Source organism: Salvelinus alpinus, chromosome 23 (assembly GCF_045679555.1).
Source record: "Salvelinus alpinus chromosome 23, SLU_Salpinus.1, whole genome shotgun sequence".
NCBI classification, from domain to species: Eukaryota; Metazoa; Chordata; class Actinopteri; order Salmoniformes; family Salmonidae; genus Salvelinus; species Salvelinus alpinus.
In genome coordinates this window covers 14,251,937-14,275,093 of record NC_092108.1, presented here as the reverse complement: position 1 = coordinate 14,275,093, position 23,157 = coordinate 14,251,937, and the positions used below count along the sequence as shown (strand labels likewise).

Below are 23,157 nucleotides of genomic sequence, written 5' to 3'. Positions count from 1 at the left end.
CAGAAAGACAAGTGGTAGTGACAGAAAGTCAAGTGGTAGTGACAGAAAGTCAAGTGTTAGTGACAGAAAGACAGGTGGTAGTGACAGAAAGACAGGTGGTAGTGACAGAAAGACAAGTGTTAGTGACAGAAAGACAAGTGTTAGTGACAGAAAGACAAGTGTTAGTGACAGAAAGACAAGTGTTAGTGACAGATAGACAAGTGTTAGTGACAGAAAGACAGGTGGTGGTGACAGAAAGACAAGTGTTGGTGACAGAAAGACAAGTGGTGGTGACAGAAAGACAAGTGGTGGTGACAGAAAGACAAGTGGTGGTGACAGAAAGACAAGTGGTAGTGACAGAAAGACAAGTGGTAGTGACAGAAAGACAAGTGGTAGTGACAGAAAGACAAGTGGTAGTGACAGAAAGACAAGTGTTAGTGACAGAAAGACAAGTGGTAGTGATAGAAAGACAAGTGGTAGTGACAGAAAGACAAGTGTTAGTGACAGAAAGACAGGTGTTAGTGACAGAAAGACAAGTGTTAGTGACAGATAGACAAGTGTTAGTGACAGAAAGACAAGTGTTAGTGACAGAAAGACAAGTGGTAGTGACAGAAAGACAAGTGTTAGTGACAGAAAGACAAGTGGTAGTGACAGAAAGACAAGTGTTAGTGACAGAAAGACAAGTGGTAGTGACAGAAAGACAGGGGTCAAGAGAGGTCTTGGTTAAAATAGTTGGATTTGGATACAGTTCCCTGGTGTTACGAATTGAGTAATTGTTGTACCCACAGCCCACTGCTTCTGTTGATGGAGATAGAAAACGTAGGTAACATCTTTCCTGTGTGTGACACCGATCAATCCGTTTAGGGAGAACGTCAGCCCTGCGGACCTTGTTCACTCTGTCCTGACTACTAACTTTAGTCCAGCTGGAAGGTTTTCCACAAATCTCCCACTGACATCAAACGCTTGGGTCACGGAAAAACGTCATCTCAGTTGAACTACAATCTTGAGTACCATTTATGTTACGGAGTCTGAGATTACAGAGAAAGGTCTGAGCCTTGCCTACAGAGGATGGGTTCTGTATATAGACTCTCTAACCTGTTTTGTGTGTTCTTGTGACAGACGTGGATGACTGCCAGTCCAACCCGTGTCTCAACGGAGGCACCTGCATCGACAAGATCGACTCATTCATCTGCCTCTGTCTGCCCAGCTACGCAGGAGACACCTGTGAGAAGGGTAAGAGAGTGCGTACACACTGGTCAACACACACTACATAGCAGTGGAGGCTGCTGAGGGGAGGACGGCTCATGATAATGGCTGGAACGGAGCAAATGGAATGGCATCGTACACCAGGAAACCATGTGTTTGATGTATTTGACACCATTCCACGTATTCTGCTCCATTACCACAAGCCTGTCCTCCCCAATTAAGGGGCCACCAACCTCCTGTGCTACTTAGTCAATACACACAGCCTAAACAGAGATGGAGATAGAGATTATCACTTTTATCTGAAATACACAGAAATAAGTGTCATTTGCAGCTCTCCAAATGATACAGTGGAATATCTTAACTGAGCTCCCACCCACGTCATCTCCCCATGAAGTTAGTCCCTTATGAAAATAACGCTCTCGGTGTCCAGGTCTCCTTGGTCAGTGTTGTTATGTGTAGTATCAGCTGATGTATCAGAGGCTAAAGTCCCAGAGAGCACTACTTCACTGCAGTATCACTCACCGGCTATCAGGCAGTGTATCTGTCTGTACCTGTCACTATGCTGCAGAGAGCTGATGGATGTACACCGAAACACACACATACACTCAAACGAGCACAGATACACACACACTTAAACGAGCGCATACACACACACCTCGCTGGATTCAGAGTCAGTCAGACAGCACACACCTCCTCATCTGCCCCCCTCTGTGTGTGCAGAAACACTAATAGCAATGAGGGTTAATGAACCCATAACCCTTGGAGTTATTAATGAGACCTCATAATGCAGAGAGAGGAACAGCGTGTGCTGAGAATGGAAATGGAGGATCCATGATTGCAGGTTTAATGGTTCATTCAGTCTCAACGTTATTAAAGTGTGGCCTTGCAGGTCCTGAGAGGCACAATACTGAATGACAGGTTGAGAGGGTGTAACAATAATCCTCTCTCCTTCTCTCCACTTCTCTCTCTCCTTCCCTCCACCTCTCTCTCTCTTCTTCTCTCCACCTCTCTCTCTCCTTCTCTCCACCTCTCTCTCTCCTTCCCTCCACTTCTCTCTCTCTCCTTCCCTCCACTTCTCTCTCTCTCCTTCCCTCCACTTCTCTCTCTCTCCTTCCCTCCACCTCTCTCTCCCCTTCCCTCCTCCTCTCTCTCTTCTTCTCTCCACCTCTCTCTCTCCTTCTCTCCACCTCTCTCTCTCCTTCCCTCCACTTCTCTCTCTCTCCTTCCCTCCACTTCTCTCTCTCTCCTTCCCTCCACTTCTCTCTCTCTCCTTCCCTCCACCTCTCTCTCACCTTCCCTCCACCTCTCTCTCCCCTTCCCTCCTCCTCTCTCTCTCCTTCCCTCCACCTCTCTCTCTCCTTCCATCCACCTCTCTCTCTCCTTCCCTTCACCTCTCTCTCTCTCTCTCCTTCCCTCCACCTCTCTCTCTCCTTCCCTTCACCTCTCTCTCTCTCCTCCCCTCCACCTCTCTCTCTCTCCTTCCCTACACCTCTCTCTCTCCATCCCTCCATCTCTCTCTCCTTCCCTCCACTTCTCTCTTTCCTTCTCTCCACTTCTCTCTCCTTCCCTTCACCTCTCTCTCTCTCTCCTTCCCTTCACCTCTCTCTCTCTCTCTCCTCCTTCCCTTCACATCTCTCTCTCTCCTTCCTTTCACCTCTCTCTCTCTCTCTCCTTCCCTTCACCTCTCTCTCTCCTTCCCTCCACCTCTCTCTCTCCTTCCCTCCACCCCTCTCTCTCCTTCCTTCCACCTCTCTCTCTCCTTCCCATCACCTCTCTCTCTCTCTCCTTCCCCCCACCTCTCTCTCTCCTTCCCTCCACCTCTCTCCTTCCCTCCACTTCTCTCTCTCTCCTTCCCTTCACATCTCTCTCTCCTTCCCTTCACACCTCTCTCTCCCTTCCCTTCACATCTCTCTCTCCTTCCCTTCACACCTCTCTTTCTCCTTCCCTCCATCTCTTTCTCTCCTTCCCTCCACCTTTCTCTCTCCTTCCCTTCACCTCTCACTCTCCTTCCCTTCACCTCTCTCTCTCCTTCCCTCCACCTCTCTCTCTCCTTCCCTCCACTTCTCTCTCTTCTTCTCTCCCTCACCTTCCCTCCACCTCTCTCTTTCCTTCCCTCCACCTCTCTCTCTCCTTCCCTCTATCTCTCTCTCCTTCCCTCCATCTCTCTCTCCTTCCCTCCACCTCTCTCTCTCCTTCCCTTCACCTCTCTCTCTCCTTCCCTTCACCTCTCTCTCTCCTTCCCTTCACCTCTCTCTCTCCTTCCCTTCACCTCTCTCTCTCCTTCCCTTCACCTCTCTCTCTCCTTCCCTCCACTTCTCTCTCTCTCTCTCCTTCCCTTCTCTCTCTCCTTCCCTTCACCTCTCTCTCTCCTTCCCTTCACCTCTCTCTCTCCTTCCCTTCACCTCTCTCTCTCCTTCTCTCCACCTCTCTCTCTCCTTCCCTCTGCCTCTCTCTCTCCTTCCCTTCACCTCTCTCTTCTTTCCACCTCTCTCTCCTTCCCTTCCTCTCTCTTCTTCTCTCTGTCACTGTCCCTCTTTTCCTCTATCGTCCTACTCTCCTTTATCTCTCTTCCTCCCTTATCTTTTTCACTCAATCTTCTTCCCTCTTCCTTGCCTCCTTCATTTGTCTTTCTTTGCCCCCTCCCGTCTTCCATACTCTAACCTCTCTCTCCTATCCCTGTCTGCTTCCTCTATCCCTCAACGCTCTCCTTTCTCCATCTACTCTCTCTAGATGTTGAGGGTTGTGAGCATGGTTGGAGGAAGTTCCATGGCCACTGCTACAGGTACGTGAGAAAAAAGAACTGACAACGAACCTACCCTCTAAACATTCAGCTGTATCAGGGGTGTCAAACTAATTCCCCCCCGCGGTCCGCATTCGCTCCTCACCGATCTCCGGAGGGCCACACTTAAAATGGATCTGAGTTTGAGACGTCATCTATTTTATCTTGTTGTTGTTAATCCTGTTGATGCAGTATAGCCTTAGTAGCCTTAGTAGCCTTAGTAGCCGAGGGATGAAGGAAACCTACATTGAGCAATGGAAATGTAAAGGTCATTTTCTATTGAGCCGACATATGCAACATTTATGATGAATGCAGAACATTGCCTTTACATTTAAATCACGCTGTAACGCTGAATATTGGACTGAATATGGCCCTACTATTGATCTATCAAAAATCTGTTTCCTTCACTTCAGGTACTTCTCTCACAGACACACCTGGGAGGATGCAGAGAAGGACTGCAGAGAGCAGAGCGCCCACCTCAGCAGTATCACCTCAGTCACCGAGCAGGAGTTCATCAATGGGCTGGGCCATGACAACGCCTGGATCGGCCTGAATGATCGCACAGTGGAGGAGGACTTTCAGTGGACTGACACCAATGACCTGGTGACGTTCTATATTTCTCTCTGTCAATAACAGCTCATGTTATACTGCATTGTATGTGATATATACCTGTACTTGAACCTGAAAGTTGGAACACTTTGTGTGTAAAGTGTGTCTTTGTACAACAGATTATACATACATGCCATTTAGCAGACACTTTTATCCAAAGCAACAGTCATTCATTCATTCATACATTTTAAGTATGGGTGCTCCCAGACATTGAACCCACTATGCTGGCGTAGCAAGGGGCCATGCTCTATCAACTGAGCTACAGAGGAGCAAACATAGGATCCCATGTATAAACATCTGAGTATTACTTTATAACAGATTTAAAGCCAAGATGAATACAATGTGACATACTGTAAGTGTGTGGTATTGTGTAGGTGTATGAGAACTGGAGGGAGAGCCAGCCTGATAACTTCTTTGCGGGCGGAGAGGACTGTGTGGTGACCATCGCCCATGAGGAGGGCAAGTGGAACGACGTGCCCTGCAACTATAACCTGCCCTACATCTGCAAAAAAGGCACAGGTAGGATCACAGGACTTGACATAGCCATGGTACAACCAGCTCCATGTCTTCAGAAAGGCACAGGTAGGATCACAGGACTTAACATAGCCATGGTACAACCAGCTCCATGTCTTCAGAAAGGCACAGGTAGGATCACAGGACTTAACATAGCTATGGTACAACCAGCTCCATGTCTTCAGAAAGGCACAGGTAGGATCACAGGACTTAACATAGCCATGGTACAACCAGCTCCATGTCTTCAGAAAGGCACAGGTAGGATCACAGGACTTAACATAGCTATGGTACAACCAGCTCCATGTCTTCAGAAAGGCACAGGTAGGATCACAGGACTTAACATAGCCATGGTACAACCAGCTCCATGTCTTCAGAAAGGTGCAGGTAGGATCACAGGACTTAACATAGCCATGGTACAACCAGCTCCATGTCTTCAGAAAGGCGCAGGTAGGATCACAGGACTTAACATAGCCATGGTACAACCAGCTCCATGTCTTCAGAAAGGCACAGGTAGGATCACAGGACTTAACATAGCCATGGTACAACCAGCTCCATGTCTTCAGAAAGGCACAGGTAGGATCACAGGACTTAACATAGCCATGGTACAACCAGCTCCATGTCTTCAGAAAGGCGCAGGTAGGATCACAGGACTTAACATAGCCATGGTACAACCAGCTCCATGTCTTCAGAAAGGCACAGGTAGGATCACAGGACTTAACATAGCCATGGTACAACCAGCTCCATGTCTTCAGAAAGGTACAGGTAGGATCACAGGACTTAACATAGCCATGGTACAACCAGCTCCATGTCTTCAGAAATGTGCAGGTAGGATCACAGGACTTAACATAGCCATTTACAATAGCGTCCTCAATACGTGTATTTTTTAAAGTAAATGTTGGGTTCCTACTGGATAGCGGCTTTAAACTGGGCTGTGGCTAGAAACAGTATGTCATGTTCATTTGGAGGAACAAAGTCATCATGGCAAATAAGGATTTTGGAAATACTGTTTCATATGACTTTCCAATTTACTCTACAAAGCCTTGTATCCTCTGGGGATTGCTCTGTTTTGTCATAGAATGTCTGGCGACGAAACACGCACACTTGACATCAGAGTGTAAGAGCATAATGACAGTTTTATCAACTCAAGTTGCCAAAATAAATATTGCCTTTAGATGAAACATGTCAATCACAGTGTTTAGTTCAACAGGTTATTTATTATTGACTAGTGGAAGACACATTGTCAAGATTCTTTCTTTTCCTTATAGACAGACGGGCGGGCGGGCGGGCGGGCGGGCGGGCGGGCGGACGGACGGACGAGTGCTATTTCAAAAGCACTAATTTCCCCTAGATACAACCCAATCAATATGCAGGCTGTCAAACCTCAATAGGCACAATGCACTCTCATATTTTCCTCTATGAAGTGTGAAAAGAGAATAAAGCTTCAACATTGCTGACACAACAAACAGCAGTCTGAATCACATGTACAGTTTTTCCCAGTTTGTTAACACACGTTTGCTGAAACAACATCTCAGGTAGTCAAAACTCTAAACACAAAACAGTGAGCCAATTTCCCCAGTGGGCAGTGTTGTATGGTCCAAGGGTGGCATGGAGGTGGAGGACCCCATTGTGGCTCATAGCTGCATATGGTGACATTTCTCCCACGCTTGGCCAGGTACAGTACCTCAGTGATGGGGCGTTGACCAATGTTGTTCCTTCCTCTCCTCCTCGTCTTTGCTAAATTGAATCCAGCCTCATCTATGAATATGAGTTCCTGGGGGATGGGCATCCAACTCCATGATTCTCTGAAATGACAGTAAATACTTTAATTGCTGTTTAGTAAAGTTCACTGGCAACATCAATGAGTCTCTAATGTTTCAAGAGTGTAATACTAGTACATTGCTTACTTACACATATTCATACGGTTTATCCTTCGCTCTTTGGGAATTCCTTTCAAATGGGACTCTGTAGATTTGCTTCATCCAGAGATTTGTGTGGGTTATGGTTGATAAGCTCACTCTGATGTTATGGAAGACGGCAGGGTTTTCAATTATCTGCTGTTGGATTTCCCGCAGTCTTATGGCATTATTTTCAACTAACATTTGCACAATGCCAACCTCCTGTTCGTCTGTAAACAGACGCATTCTACCACCACGTACAGAACCAGTCAAAAGTTTGGACAAACCTACTCATTCAATGGTTTTTCTTTATTTTTACTATTTTTTTTTACATTGTAGAATAATAGTGAAGACATCAAAACTATGACATAACACATATGGAATCATGTAGTAACCAAAAAAGTGTTAAACAAATCAAAATATATTTTATATTTGAGATTCTTCAAAGTAGCCACACTTTGCCTTGATGACAGCTTTGCACACTCTTGGCATTCTCTCAACCAGCTTCACCTGGAATGCTTTTCCAACAGTCTTGAAGGAGTTCCCACATATGCTGAGCACTTGTTGGCTGCTTTTCCTTCACTCTGCGGTCCAACTCATCCCAAACCATCTCAACTAGGTTGAGGTCGGGTGATTGTGGAGGCCAGGTAATGTGATGCAGCACTCCATCACTCTCCTTCTTGGTCAAATTGCCCTTACCCAGCCTGGAGGTGTGTTTTGGGTCTTTGTCAAACCAGATGGGATGGTGTATCACTGCAGAATGCTGTGGTAGCCATACTGGTTAACTGTGCCTTGAATTCAAAATAAATCACTGACAGTGTCACCAGCTAAGCACCATCACACTTCCTCCTCCATGCTTCACGGTGGGAACCACACATGCAGAGATCATCCGTTCACCGACTCTGCGTCTCACAAAGACACGGCGGTTGGAACCAAATATCTCAAATTTGGACTCATCATCCACCAGTCTAATGTCCATTGCTTGTGTTTCTTGACCCAAGCAAGTCACTTTTTATTTTTGGTGTACTTTAGTAGTAGTTTATTTGCAGCAATTTGACTATGAAGGCCTGATTCACACAGTCTAATCTGAACAGTTGATGTTGAGATGTGTCTGTCACTTGAACTCTATGAAGCATTTATTTGGGCTGAAATCTGAGGTGCAGTTAACTCTAATGAACTTCTCCTCTGCAACATAGGTAACTCTGGGTCTTTCCTGTAGCAGTCCTCATAAGAGCCAGTTTCAGCGCTTGATGATTGCAGCTTCAACCCAGAGTTACCTCTGCTGCAGAGGAGAAGTTCAATAGAGTTAACCGCACCTCAGATTGCAGCCCAAGTAAATGCTTTACTATGGTCCACCATTGTCGCCCGAATTTCATCAGAGATTACTCTCCTAGTTCTTGGTCTTCCTCCACCTCCACAGTACCTCTACCGCTACCTCTACCTCCACCTCCACAGTACCTCTACCTCTACCTCCACCTCCACAGTACCTCTACCGCTACCTCTACCTCTACCTCTACAGTACCTCCGCTACCTCTACCTCTACCTCTACAGTACCTCTACCGCTACCTCTACCTCTACAGTACGTCTACCGCTACCTCTACAGTACCTCTACCGCTACCTCTACCTCCACCTCTACAGTACCTCTATCGCTACCTCTACCTCCACCTCTACAGTACCTCTACCTCCACCTCTACAGTACCTCTACCTCTACAGTACCTCTACCGCTACCTCTACCTCCACCTCTACAGTACCTCTACCGCTACCTCTACCTCTACCTCTACCTCTACAGTACCTCTACCGCTACCTCTACCTCCACCTCTACAGTACCTCTACCGCTACCTCTACCTCTACCTCTACAGTACCTCTACCGCTACCTCTACCTCCACCTCTACAGTACCTCCATCTCTACAGTTCCTCCACCTCTACAGTTCCTCCACCTCTACAGTACCTCTACCTCTACAGTACCTCCATCTCTACAGTTCCTCCACCTCTACAGTTCCTCCACCTCCACCTCTACAGTACCTCTACCTCTACAGTACCTCCACCTCCACCTCTACCTTTACAGTCCCTCCACCTCTACCTCTACCTCTACAGTACCTCTACGTCCACCTCCACCCCTACCTCTACAGTACCTCCACCTCTACCTCTACAGTACCTCCACCTCCACCTCTACCTTTACAGTCCCTCCACCTCCACCTCTACAGTACCACTACCTCCACCTCTACCTCTACAATACCTCTACCTCCCCCTCCACCTCTACCTTTACAGTCCCTCCACCTCTACCTCTACCTCTACAATACCTCTACATCCCCCTCCACCTCTACCTTTACAGTCCCTCCACCTCTACCTCTACCTCTACAGTATCTCCACCTCCACCTCTACCTTTACAGTCCCTCCACCTCTACATTTACAGTACCTCCACCTCTACCTCTACCTATACAGTACCTCTACGTCCACCTCCACCCCTACCTCTACAGTACCTCCACCTCTACCTCTACAGTACCTCCACCTCCACCTCTACCTTTACAGTCCCTCCACCTCTACATTTACAGTACCTCCACCTCTACCTCTACCTCTACAGTACCTCTACGTTAACCTCCACCCCTACCTCTACAGTACCTCCACCTCTACCTCTACAGTACCTCTACCTCCACCTCTACTTTTACAGTACCTCTACCTCCACCTCTACAGTACCTCTACCTCCACCTCTACTTTTACAGTACCTCTACCTTCACCTCCACAGTTCCTCCACCTCAACCTCTACCTTTACAGTACCTCTACCTCTACCTCTACAGTACCTCTACCTCCGCCTCTATAGTTCCTCCACCTCTACCTCTACAATACCTCTACCTCCCCCTCCACCTCTACCTTTACAGTCCCTCCACCTCTACCTCTACAGTACCTCCACCTCCACCTCTACGGTACCTCCACCCCTACCTCTACAGTACCTCCACTTCCACCTCTACCTCTACAGTACCTGCTTCTCAACCTCTACCTCTATAGTACCTCCACCTCCACCTCTACCTCTACAGTACTTCCACCTCTACCTCTACAGTACCTCTACCTCTACAGTACCTCCACCTCTACCTCTACAGTACCTCCACCTCCACCTCTACAGTACCTCCACCTCCACCTCAACCTTTACAGTACCTCTACCTCCACCTCTACCTTTACAGTACCTCTACCTCTACAGTACCTCTACAGTACCTCCACAGTACCTCTACCTCTATAGTACTTCCACCTCCACCTCTACCTTTACAGTACCTCTACCTCCACCTCTACCTTTACAGTACCTCTACCTCTACAGTACCTCTACCTCCACCTCTATAGTTCCTCCACCTCTACCTCTGCAATACCTCTACCTCCCCCTCCACCTCTACCTTTACAGTCCCTCCATCTCTACTTCTACCTTTACAGTACCTCCACCTCCACCTCTACCTTTACAGTCTCTCCACCTCTACCTCTACAGTACCTCCACCTCTACCTCTACCTTTACAGTACCTCTACCTCCACCTCTACAGTACCTCCACCTCTACCTCTACCTTTACAGTACCTCTACGTCCACCTCCACCCCTACCTCTACAGTACCTCCACCTCTACCGCTACAGTACCTCCACCTCCACTTCTACGGTACCTCCACCTCCACCCCTACCTCGACAGTACCTCCACTTCCACCTCTACAATACCTCCACCTCCACCTCTACGTCCACCTCCATCCCTACCTCTACAGTACCTCCACCTCTACGTCCACCTCCACCCCTACCTCTACAGTACCTCCACCTCTACCTCTACAGTACCTCCACTTCCACCTCTACCTCTACAATACCTCCACCTCTACCTCTACAGTACCTCCACCTCTACCTCTACAGTACATCCACCTATATGTCTACCTCTACAGTACCTCCACCTCCATCTCTACCTCTTCCTCTACAGTACCTATACAGTACCACTACCTCCACCTCTACCTCTATAGTACCTATACCTCTAAGATACCTCCACCTTCACCTCTACCTCTACAGTACCTCAACCTCTACCTCTACAGTACCTATACCTGTGCAGTACCTCTACCTCTACCTCTACAGTACCTCCACCTCCATCTCTACCTCTTCCTCTACAGTACCTCCACCTTTACCTCTACAGTACCTCCACCTCTACCTCTACAGTACCTCTACCTCTACCTCTACAGTACCTCCACCTCCATCTCTACCTCTTCCTCTACAGTACCTCTACCTCTACAGTACCTCCACCTCTACCTCTACAGTACCTCTACCTCTACCTCTACAGTACCTCCACCTCCATCTCTACCTCTTCCTCTACAGTACCTCCACCTCTACCTCTACAGTACCTCCACCTCCATCTCCACCTCTTCCTCTACAGTACCTCCACCTCTACCTCTACCTCTACAGTACATCCAACTCCATCTCCATCTCTACCTCTTCCTCTACAGCACCTCCACCTCTACCTCTACAGTACCTCCACCTCCATCTCCACCTCTTCCTCTACAGTACCTCCACCTCTACCTCTACAGTACCTCCACCTCTACCTCTACAGTACCTCCACCTCCATCTCTACCTCTTCCTCTACAGTACCTCCACCTCTTCCTCTACAGTACCTCCACCTCCATCTCCACCTCTTCCTCTACAGTACCTCCACCTCTACCTCTGCAGGACCTCCACCTCCATCTCCACCTCTTCCTCTACAGTCCCTCCATCTCTACCTCTACCTTTACAGTACCTCCACCTCCACCTCTACCTTTACAGTCTCTCCACCTCTACCTCTACAGTACCTCCACCTCTACCTCTACCTTTACAGTACCTCTACCTCCACCTCTACAGTACCTCCACCTCTACCTCTACCTTTACAGTACCTCTACGTCCACCTCCACCCCTACCTCTACAGTACCTCCACCTCTACCGCTACAGTACCTCCACCTCCACTTCTACGGTACCTCCACCTCCACCCCTACCTCGACAGTACCTCCACTTCCACCTCTACAATACCTCCACCTCCACCTCTACGTCCACCTCCATCCCTACCTCTACAGTACCTCCACCTCTACGTCCACCTCCACCCCTACCTCTACAGTACCTCCACCTCTACCTCTACAGTACCTCCACTTCCACCTCTACCTCTACAATACCTCCACCTCTACCTCTACAGTACCTCCACCTCTACCTCTACAGTACATCCACCTATATGTCTACCTCTACAGTACCTCCACCTCCATCTCTACCTCTTCCTCTACAGTACCTATACAGTACCACTACCTCCACCTCTACCTCTATAGTACCTATACCTCTAAGATACCTCCACCTTCACCTCTACCTCTACAGTACCTCAACCTCTACCTCTACAGTACCTATACCTGTGCAGTACCTCTACCTCTACCTCTACAGTACCTCCACCTCCATCTCTACCTCTTCCTCTACAGTACCTCCACCTTTACCTCTACAGTACCTCCACCTCTACCTCTACAGTACCTCTACCTCTACCTCTACAGTACCTCCACCTCCATCTCTACCTCTTCCTCTACAGTACCTCTACCTCTACAGTACCTCCACCTCTACCTCTACAGTACCTCCACCTCTACCTCTACCTCTACAGTACCTCCACCTCCATCTCTACCTCTTCCTCTACAGTACCTCCACCTCTACCTCTACAGTACCTCCACCTCCATCTCCACCTCTTCCTCTACAGTACCTCCACCTCTACCTCTACCTCTACAGTACATCCACCTCCATCTCCATCTCTACCTCTTCCTCTACAGCACCTCCACCTCTACCTCTACAGTACCTCCACCTCCATCTCCACCTCTTCCTCTACAGTACCTCCACCTCTACCTCTACAGTACCTCCACCTCTACCTCTACAGTACCTCCACCTCCATCTCTACCTCTTCCTCTACAGTACCTCCACCTCTTCCTCTACAGTACCTCCACGTCCATCTCCACCTCTTCCTCTACAGTACCTCCACCTCTACCTCTGCAGGACCTCCACCTCCATCTCCACCTCTTCCTCTACAGTACCTCCACCTCTACCTCTACAGTACCTCCACCTCCATCTCCACCTCTTCCTCTACAGTACCTCCACCTCTACCTCTACAGTACCTCCACCTCCATCTCCACCTCTTCCTCTACAGTACCTCCACCTCTACCTCTACAGTACCTCCACCTCTACCTCTACAGTACCTCCACCTCCATCTCTACCTCTTCCTCTACAGTACCTCCACCTCTACCTCTACAGTACCTCCACCTCCATCTCCACCTCTTCCTCTACAGTACCTCCACCTCTACCTCTGCAGGACCTCCACCTCCATCTCCACCTCTTCCTCTACAGTACCTCCACCTCTACCTCTACAGTTCCTCCACCTCTACAGTTCCTCCACCTCCACCTCTACAGTACCTCTACCTCTACAGTACCTCCATCTCTACAGTTCCTCCACCTCTACAGTTCCTCCACCTCCACCTCTACAGTACCTCTACATCTACAGTACCTCCACCTCCACCTCTACCTTTACAGTCCCTCCACCTCTACCTCTACCTCTACAGTACCTCTACGTCCACCTCCACCCCCCCTCTACAGTACCTCCACCTCTACCTCTACAGTACCTCCACCTCCACCTCTACCTTTACAGTCCCTCCACCTCCACCTCTACAGTACCTCTACCTCCACCTCTACCTCTACAATACCTCTACCTCCCCCTCCACCTCTACCTTTACAGTCCCTCCAGCTCTACCTCTACCTCTACAATACCTCTACATCCCCCTCCACCTCTACCTTTACAGTCCCTCCACCTCTACCTCTACCTCTACAGTATCTCCACCTCCACCTCTACCTTTACAGTCCCTCCACCTCTACATTTACAGTACCTCCACCTCTACCTCTACCTATACAGTACCTCTACGTCCACCTCCACCCCTACCTCTACAGTACCTCCACCTCTACCTCTACAGTACCTCCACCTCCACCTCTACCTTTACAGTCCCTCCACCTCTACATTTACAGTACCTCCACCTCTACCTCTACCTCTACAGTACCTCTACGTTAACCTCCACCCCTACCTCTACAGTACCTCCACCTCTACCTCTACAGTACCTCTACCTCCACCTCTACTTTTACAGTACCTCTACCTCCACCTCTACAGTACCTCTACCTCCACCTCTACTTTTACAGTACCTCTACCTTCACCTCCACAGTTCCTCCACCTCAACCTCTACCTTTACAGTACCTCTACCTCTACCTCTACAGTACCTCTACCTCCACCTCTATAGTTCCTCCACCTCTACCTCTACAATACCTCTACCTCCCCCTCCACCTCTACCTTTACAGTCCCTCCACCTCTACCTCTACAGTACCTCCACCTCCACCTCTATGGTACCTCCACCCCTACCTCTACAGTACCTCCACCTCTACCTCTACCTCTACAGTACATCCACCTCCATCTCCATCTCTACCTCTTCCTCTACAGCACCTCCACCTCTACCTCTACAGTACCTCCACCTCCATCTCCACCTCTTCCTCTACAGTACCTCCACCTCTACCTCTACAGTACCTCCACCTCTACCTCTACAGTACCGCCACCTCCATCTCTACCTCTTCCTCTACAGTACCTCCACCTCTTCCTCTACAGTACCTCCACCTCCATCTCCACCTCTTCCTCTACAGTACCTCCACCTCTACCTCTGCAGGACCTCCACCTCCATCTCCACCTCTTCCTCTACAGTACCTCCACCTCTACCTCTACAGTACCTCCACCTCCATCTCCACCTCTTCCTCTACAGTACCTCCACCTCTACCTCTACAGTACCTCCACCTCCATCTCCACCTCTTCCTCTACAGTACCTCCACCTCTACCTCTACAGTACCTCCACCTCTACCTCTACAGTACCTCCACCTCCATCTCTACCTCTTCCTCTACAGTACCTCCACCTCTACCTCTACAGTACCTCCACCTCCATCTCCACCTCTTCCTCTACAGTACCTCCACCTCTACCTCTGCAGGACCTCCACCTCCATCTCCACCTCTTCCTCTACAGTACCTCCACCTCTACCTCTACAGTTCCTCCACCTCTACAGTTCCTCCACCTCCACCTCTACAGTACCTCTACCTCTACAGTACCTCCATCTCTACAGTTCCTCCACCTCTACAGTTCCTCCACCTCCACCTCTACAGTACCTCTACATCTACAGTACCTCCACCTCCACCTCTACCTTTACAGTCCCTCCACCTCTACCTCTACCTCTACAGTACCTCTACGTCCACCTCCACCCCCCCTCTACAGTACCTCCACCTCTACCTCTACAGTACCTCCACCTCCACCTCTACCTTTACAGTCCCTCCACCTCCACCTCTACAGTACCTCTACCTCCACCTCTACCTCTACAATACCTCTACCTCCCCCTCCACCTCTACCTTTACAGTCCCTCCAGCTCTACCTCTACCTCTACAATACCTCTACATCCCCCTCCACCTCTACCTTTACAGTCCCTCCACCTCTACCTCTACCTCTACAGTATCTCCACCTCCACCTCTACCTTTACAGTCCCTCCACCTCTACATTTACAGTACCTCCACCTCTACCTCTACCTATACAGTACCTCTACGTCCACCTCCACCCCTACCTCTACAGTACCTCCACCTCTACCTCTACAGTACCTCCACCTCCACCTCTACCTTTACAGTCCCTCCACCTCTACATTTACAGTACCTCCACCTCTACCTCTACCTCTACAGTACCTCTACGTTAACCTCCACCCCTACCTCTACAGTACCTCCACCTCTACCTCTACAGTACCTCTACCTCCACCTCTACTTTTACAGTACCTCTACCTCCACCTCTACAGTACCTCTACCTCCACCTCTACTTTTACAGTACCTCTACCTTCACCTCCACAGTTCCTCCACCTCAACCTCTACCTTTACAGTACCTCTACCTCTACCTCTACAGTACCTCTACCTCCACCTCTATAGTTCCTCCACCTCTACCTCTACAATACCTCTACCTCCCCCTCCACCTCTACCTTTACAGTCCCTCCACCTCTACCTCTACAGTACCTCCACCTCCACCTCTATGGTACCTCCACCCCTACCTCTACAGTACCTCCACTTCCACCTCTACCTCTACAGTACCTGCTTCTCAACCTCTACCTCTATAGTACCTCCACCTCCACCTCTACCTCTACAGTACTTCCACCTCTACCTCTACAGTACCTCTACCTCTACAGTACCTCCACCTCTACCTCTACAGTACCTCCACCTCCACCTCTACAGTACCTCCACCTCCACCTCAACCTTTACAGTACCTCTACCTCCACCTCTACCTTTACAGTACCTCTACCTCTACAGTACCTCTACAGTACCTCCACAGTACCTCTACCTCTATAGTACTTCCACCTCCACCTCTACCTTTACAGTACCTCTACCTCCACCTCTACCTTTACAGTACCTCTACCTCTACAGTACCTCTACCTCCACCTCTATAGTTCCTCCACCTCTACCTCTGCAATACCTCTACCTCCCCCTCCACCTCTACCTTTACAGTCCCTCCACCTCTACCTCTACCTTTACAGTACCTCCACCTCCACCTCTACCTTTACAGTCTCTCCACCTCTACCTCTACAGTACCTCCACCTCTACCTCTACCTTTACAGTACCTCTACCTCCACCTCTACAGTACCTCCACCTCTACCTCTACCTTTACAGTACCTCTACGTCCACCTCCACCCCTACCTCTACAGTACCTCCACCTCTACCGCTACAGTACCTCCACCTCCACTTCTACGGTACCTCCACCTCCACCCCTACCTCGACAGTACCTCCACTTCCACCTCTACAATACCTCCACCTCCACCTCTACGTCCACCTCCATCCCTACCTCTACAGTACCTCCACCTCTACGTCCACCTCCACCCCTACCTCTACAGTACCTCCACCTCTACCTCTACAGTACCTCCACTTCCACCTCTACCTCTACAATACCTCCACCTCTACCTCTACAGTACCTCCACCTCTACCTCTACAGTACATCCACCTCTATGTCTACCTCTACAGTACCTCCACCTCCATCTCTACCTCTTCCTCTACAGTACCTATACAGTACCACTACCTCCACCTCTACCTCTATAGTACCTATACCTCTAAGGTACCTCCACCTTCACCTCTACCTCTACAGTACCTCAACCTCTACCTCTACAGTACCTATACCTGTGCAGTACCTCTACCTCTACCTCTACCTCTACAGTACCTCCACCTCCATCTCTACCTCTTCCTCTACAGTACCTCCACCTTTACCTCTACAGTACCTCCACCTCTACCTCTACAGTACCTCCACCTCTACCTCTACAGTACCTCCACCTCCATCTCTACCTCTTCCTCTACAGTACCTCTACCTCTACAGTACCTCCACCTCTACCTCTACAGTACCTCCACCTCTACCTCTACCTCTACAGTACCTCCACCTCCATCTCTACCTCTTCCTCTACAGTACCTCCACCTCTACCTCTACAGTACCTCCACCTCCATCTCCACCTCTTCCTCTACAGTACCTCCACCTCTACCTCTACCTCTACAGTACATCCACCTCCATCTCCATCTCTACCTCTTCCTCTACAGCACCTCCACCTCTACCTCTACAGTACCTCCACCTCCATCTCCACCTCTTCCTCTACAGTACCTCCACCTCTACCTCTACAGCACCTCCACCTCTACCTCTACAGTACCTCCACCTCCATCTCCACCTCTTCCTCTACAGTACCTCCACCTCTACCTCTACAGTACCTCCACCTCTACCTCTACAGTACCTCCACCTCCATCTCTACCTCTTCCTCTACAGTACCTCCACCTCTTCTTCTACAGTACCTCCACCTCCATCTCCACCTCTTCCTCTACAGTACCTCCACCTCTACCTCTGCAGGACCTCCACCTCCATCTCCACCTCTTCCTCTACAGTACCTCCACCTCTACCTCTACAGTACCTCCACCTCCATCTCCACCTCTTCCTCTACAGTACCTCCACCTCTTCCTCTACAGTACCTCCACCTCTACCTCTACAGTACCTGTACCTCTACCTCTACAGTACCTCCACCTCTACCTCTATAGTACCTCCACCTCCATCTCCACCTCTTCCTCTACAGTACCTCCACCTCTAACTCTACAGTACATGTACCTCTACCTCTACAGTACCTCCACCTCTACCTCTACAGTACCCCCACCTCCATCTCCACCTCTTCCTCTACAGTACCTCCACCTCTACCTCTATGGTACCTCCACCTCTACCTCTACAGTACCTCCACCTCCATCTCCACCTCTTCCTCTACAGTACCTCCACCTCTACCTCTACAGTACATCCACCTCTACCTCTACAGTACCTCCACCTCCATCTCCACCTCTTCCTCTACAGTACCTCCACCTCTACCTCTACAGTATCTCCACCTCTACCTCTACAGTACCTCCACCTCCATCTCTACCTCTTCCTCTACAGTACCTCCACCTCTACCTCTACAGTACCTCCACCTCCATCTCCACCTCTTCCTCTACAGTACCTCCACCTCTACCTCTGCAGGACCTCCACCTCCATCTCCACCTCTTCCTCTACAGTACCTCCACCTCTACCTCTACAGTACCTCCACCTCCATCTCCACCTCTTCCTCTACAGTACCTCCACCTCTTCCTCTACAGTACCTCCACCTCTACCTCTACAGTACCTGTACCTCTACCTCTACAATACCTCCACCTCTACCTCTATAGTACCTCCACCTCCATCTCCACCTCTTCCTCTACAGTACCTCCACCTCTACCTCTACAGTACCTGTACCTCTACCTCTACAGTACCTCCACCTCTACCTCTACAGTACCCCCACCTCCATATCCACCTCTTCCTCTACAGTACCTCCACCTCTACCTCTATGGTACCTCCACCTCTACCTCTACAGTACCTCCACCTCCATCTCCACCTCTTCCTCTACAGTACCTCCACCTCTACCTCTACAGTACCTCCACCTCTACCTCTACAGTACATCCACCTCTACCTCTACAGTACCTCCACCTCCATCTCCACCTCTTCCTCTACAGTACCTCCACCTCTACCTCTACAGTACCTCCACCTCTACCTCTACAGTACCTCCACCTCTACCTCTACAGTACCTCCACCTCTACCTCTACAGTACATCCACCTCTACCTCTACAGTACCTCCATCTCCACCTATACCTCTGCAGTACCTGTACCTCTACCTCCACCTGCCAAGTTTGCTTCCATTGTTCTCCAAACACAGGGGTACTCACCTGTGGCCTTTTTAACCATGAGTAACAGATTTGGTGTATGGCTCTACTAAATGAGTAACAGATTTGGTGTGTTGCTCTACTAAATGAGTTACAGGTTTGGTGTATGGCTTTACTAAATGAGTAACAGGTTTGGCTGAATATTCCTCATGGGCCAGTGTGGAATTGGGAAAAACTGTAATATTTCAAACTTCCAGTTGATCTAAACAGAAACCTTCATCTCTTTCTGTTGCTGTTTTATCTCACCCCACATGTTCACTTGGACTGCAAAGCTAACATTTGCCATCTTGTTTAAAGCTGGCATTAAATTGCCAGTGACTGTCTTGCCCTCAGATCTATTCTCTGAAGTCCCACCATGCATCTCTGTGTCTGGTGCCCTGATGTAACTGTGACACTGGAATGAGACCCAGGGAGAAATACAGGGAGAAAAAATAAATTGCAAGCCAGATACCATAGATACAGTACACACTGTATCTTATTCGTTGTTGCTCAACACTGACTTAATTGACTTAATTGACTTAATTGTTCATCTTGTCCCGTCTGACAGTGCTGTGTGGAACTCCGCCTGCTGTGGAGAATGCCCATCTGATTGGCCGTCAGCGGTCCCATTATGACATCCATGCAGTGGTGCGTTACCAGTGTGCCGAAGGTTTTTACCAGCGCCACATCCCCACCGCGCGTTGCCGGGCCGATGGCACCTGGGACCGGCCCAAGATCATCTGCACAAAGTGTGAGTGACAAACAGCAGACAAACAGCAGATTTTCTTTTTCTTATGCAACCTTTTTTCAGATAACAAACCTTTATTCACCCAGGTAGGCTTTTCTGTATAAACATTTGTGTATTCCTTCTAGTATGGGCTGAATAAGAAACAGAATGGTAAATGTTGTTACTGCACCAATTTTGAGGTGTAACTACCTGTGTTCCCCTCCCTCAGCTCGGCGAGCCCACCGGTACCGCCGCAACCACCGCCACGGCCAGCGCCGGGAGCGTAGGAACCACAGGAGATACGGAGGAGAGGCCCACATGGAGAGGGGAGAGGACGCACACAGCCAATACTGAACCAAATACTACACCTCCCACAATGCTCTGCGCCTGACCGCTGACCTATCCTGGGGCTGTAGGGGATCAACCCCTCACAATGGACAATAGTTGACATCTGAACGTTCTCTTTTCCTGACCTATTTCAGTCTGTCTCTTTGGATTGAAATCTCACTTGAGATACTCTATGTGTACAAAACTTTAACTTTCATGCAAATGACCGATTGACATCAGTTCAAAAAAAGTTCTGTGTTACACACCCATATCTCATGTTTGGATTTGTCCTTTTGTTGTTGATTTTGTTTAACCCATGTCCATTACTTACAACAGTAATAGTCTCTCTCTCGCTAACACGGTCGCTAATACTGTAACTTAGAAACAGCAAATCCTTGGCATGTCTATGAATAACCTATTCTCACTATCGAAACATAAATACAGTAATGTGTGTTCGTGCGTGTGTATGTGTGTGAGAGAAAGTGTGTATCCTATGCGAGTGTGTTTTTATAAGTTTGAAGCTTGTTCTACATCTCAGAACATCCTAATGTTTGTGTTCTGTTAATAAAGCACAGATGTAATTAATAAGTTAGCTAGTTAGCTTTCAGTCCCAATTAACCCAGAGCTTTTGTCTGTATCCTGTACTTGTTATGTTCCCTTAGGTCTCCTGAATAGTAGGGCTGTTTTATTATTCAACTTATGTGCCATTTTTTAATATTTGCTAACTTTTCATGTCACGTCACTATTTATTATGGACTAGTTAATATATGTTGATTTTTTTTATACATAATCCAACAAGGCAATGTAATACCTGTTTTCTTTTATGTACCATTCTCTTACAATCAAAACGTGTTAACCAAAAAACAAGTTAACCCTTTGATCGCCTGTACTGTACTGTAAATACTGTGGTTTTTGTTTGTTTGTTATTGACTGACACCTGATTGATACCTGACCCTTGCCCTTGTGTTTCCCATCGGCATCTCAACTAATATTCTAAAACAGCCCCATCGATCTAAATGGAATAAAATAGGATAGATTAAAATACTACGGACTGAGACAAAACATTCCCAAGATATCTACTCGATCGTCAATAGACCCAGTCTTTGCACGGCTCCAATATGTGATGGGTAGGATGCCATGAATCTGGTCCTTGATTGGTCGTCACCCCTTTTTTGGTGTTGTTATGATGTCCTGTCCAGCTGTTGTGTTCCATTCTTAATAAAGCTAAAAAACAAACAAATGAATGACGACAGTGTATCTGGTCAGTTTTGTGATTGAAGCTGGGCTCTAACGCTAGTATTTCTATTTCTTTGTACGTTTCTACCACATCGCTGTACCTCAGACACGGAAGACTGACAGCAGCTTGTAGCTAACCCATGCCTCCTAAACCAGCATCCAGGAACAAAACAAACCGAATAACTTTCGCATTTTAACATCTTCTACTCATTTACCAGCTCTGTTGTTCACCTCACATCATTCTCCGCCCAGAGAAAGAGGCCATTCTGGCCAATAGTTTTCATTCTGTCGGGAACAAACAGGACATTTTCTCCTCTCTTTGGTCTCTGTTTTGAATGGATTGTGGAGGGAAAGTACATGTACGAATGGACCCTATAGAGGAAAGTACATGTACGAATGGACCCTATAGAGGAAAGTACATGTACGAATGGACCCTATAGAGGAAAGTACATGTACGAATGGACCCTATAGAGGAAAGTACATGTACGAATGGACCCTATAGAGGAAAGTACATGTACGAATGGACCCTATAGAGGAAAGTACATGTACGAATGGACCCTATAGAGGAAAGTACATGTACGAATGGACCCTATAGAGGAAAGTACATGTACGAATGGACCCTATAGAGGAAAGTACATGTACGAATGGACCCTATAGAGGAAAGTACATGTACGAATGGACCCTATAGAGGAAAGTACATGTACGAATGGACCCTATAGAGGAAAGTACATGTACGAATGGACCCTATAGAGGAAAGTACATGTACGAATGGACCCTATAGAGGAAAGTACATGTACGAATGGACCCTATAGAGGAAAGTACATGTACGAATGGACCCTATAGAGGAAAGTACATGTACGAATGGACCCTATAGAGGAAAGTACATGTACGAATGGACCCTATAGAGGAAAGTACATGTACGAATGGACCCTATAGAGGAAAGTACATGTACGAATGGACCCTATAGAGGAAAGTACATGTACGAATGGACCCTATAGAGGAAAGTACATGTACGAATGGACCCTATAGAGGACAATACATCTAAAAGAATCAACCCAATAAAAGAAAGTTCATCTAAAGGAATTGGTCCATTGGTCCAATACCACCACTGCTAGACGACCACTGCTAGACGACCACTGCTAGACGACCACTGCTAGACGACCACTGCTAGACGACCACTGCTAGACGACCACTGCTAGACGACCACTGCTAGACGACCACTGCCAGTTTAATCTCACTTTGGGTTGTCGCCTCTTGGCTCAGTTGGCTCTGAGACCTGACCCCCCTCTCTGTCACAGCCTGACTCACTGGGATATAAACTGTGGAGCAGAGAGAGGTTTTGAGAGTAAAAAGCAGGCAATATTTATTTAAACTCCGGTTGGAAAAGTTGCTTGACTCTGTTGAAATCAGGTGACAGTGATTGCCGTACAGGTAAACCATAGACATTAAAACCAGAGCTGAACATGTGGGAAGAGAGCGCATGCTGGGCTTTTACTTTCCAGACGTCAAACTTAGTTCAAAACAGAAGTCTGAAATCATGTATGTTGTCAACAGTTTGATTTTGTATGACAATACTGTCTAGCTGGGGTTCACTTCTTATCAACTGATGACAGCAGAGGCCACCTGCCAGG

General features: G+C 48.3%; 1 protein-coding gene across 2 annotated transcripts in view; it reads left to right on the top strand.

Annotated features, from left to right (window-relative positions):
• Positions 1–21,534, top strand: part of LOC139550283 (neurocan core protein-like) — a 154,059-nt gene extending 132,525 nt beyond the window's left edge. For both annotated transcript variants that reach the window (XM_071361080.1, XM_071361079.1), the window contains 6 exons: positions 1,099–1,212; positions 3,916–3,967; positions 4,378–4,567; positions 4,948–5,092; positions 19,805–19,987; positions 20,193–21,534. In XM_071361080.1, the coding sequence (XP_071217181.1) occupies positions 1,099–1,212; positions 3,916–3,967; positions 4,378–4,567; positions 4,948–5,092; positions 19,805–19,987; positions 20,193–20,317 (809 nt within the window). In that variant the 3' untranslated portion in view covers positions 20,318–21,534. The remainder of the gene's footprint in view (positions 1–1,098; positions 1,213–3,915; positions 3,968–4,377; positions 4,568–4,947; positions 5,093–19,804; positions 19,988–20,192) is intronic.
• The last annotated feature ends 1,623 nt before the right edge of the window (positions 21,535–23,157 follow it).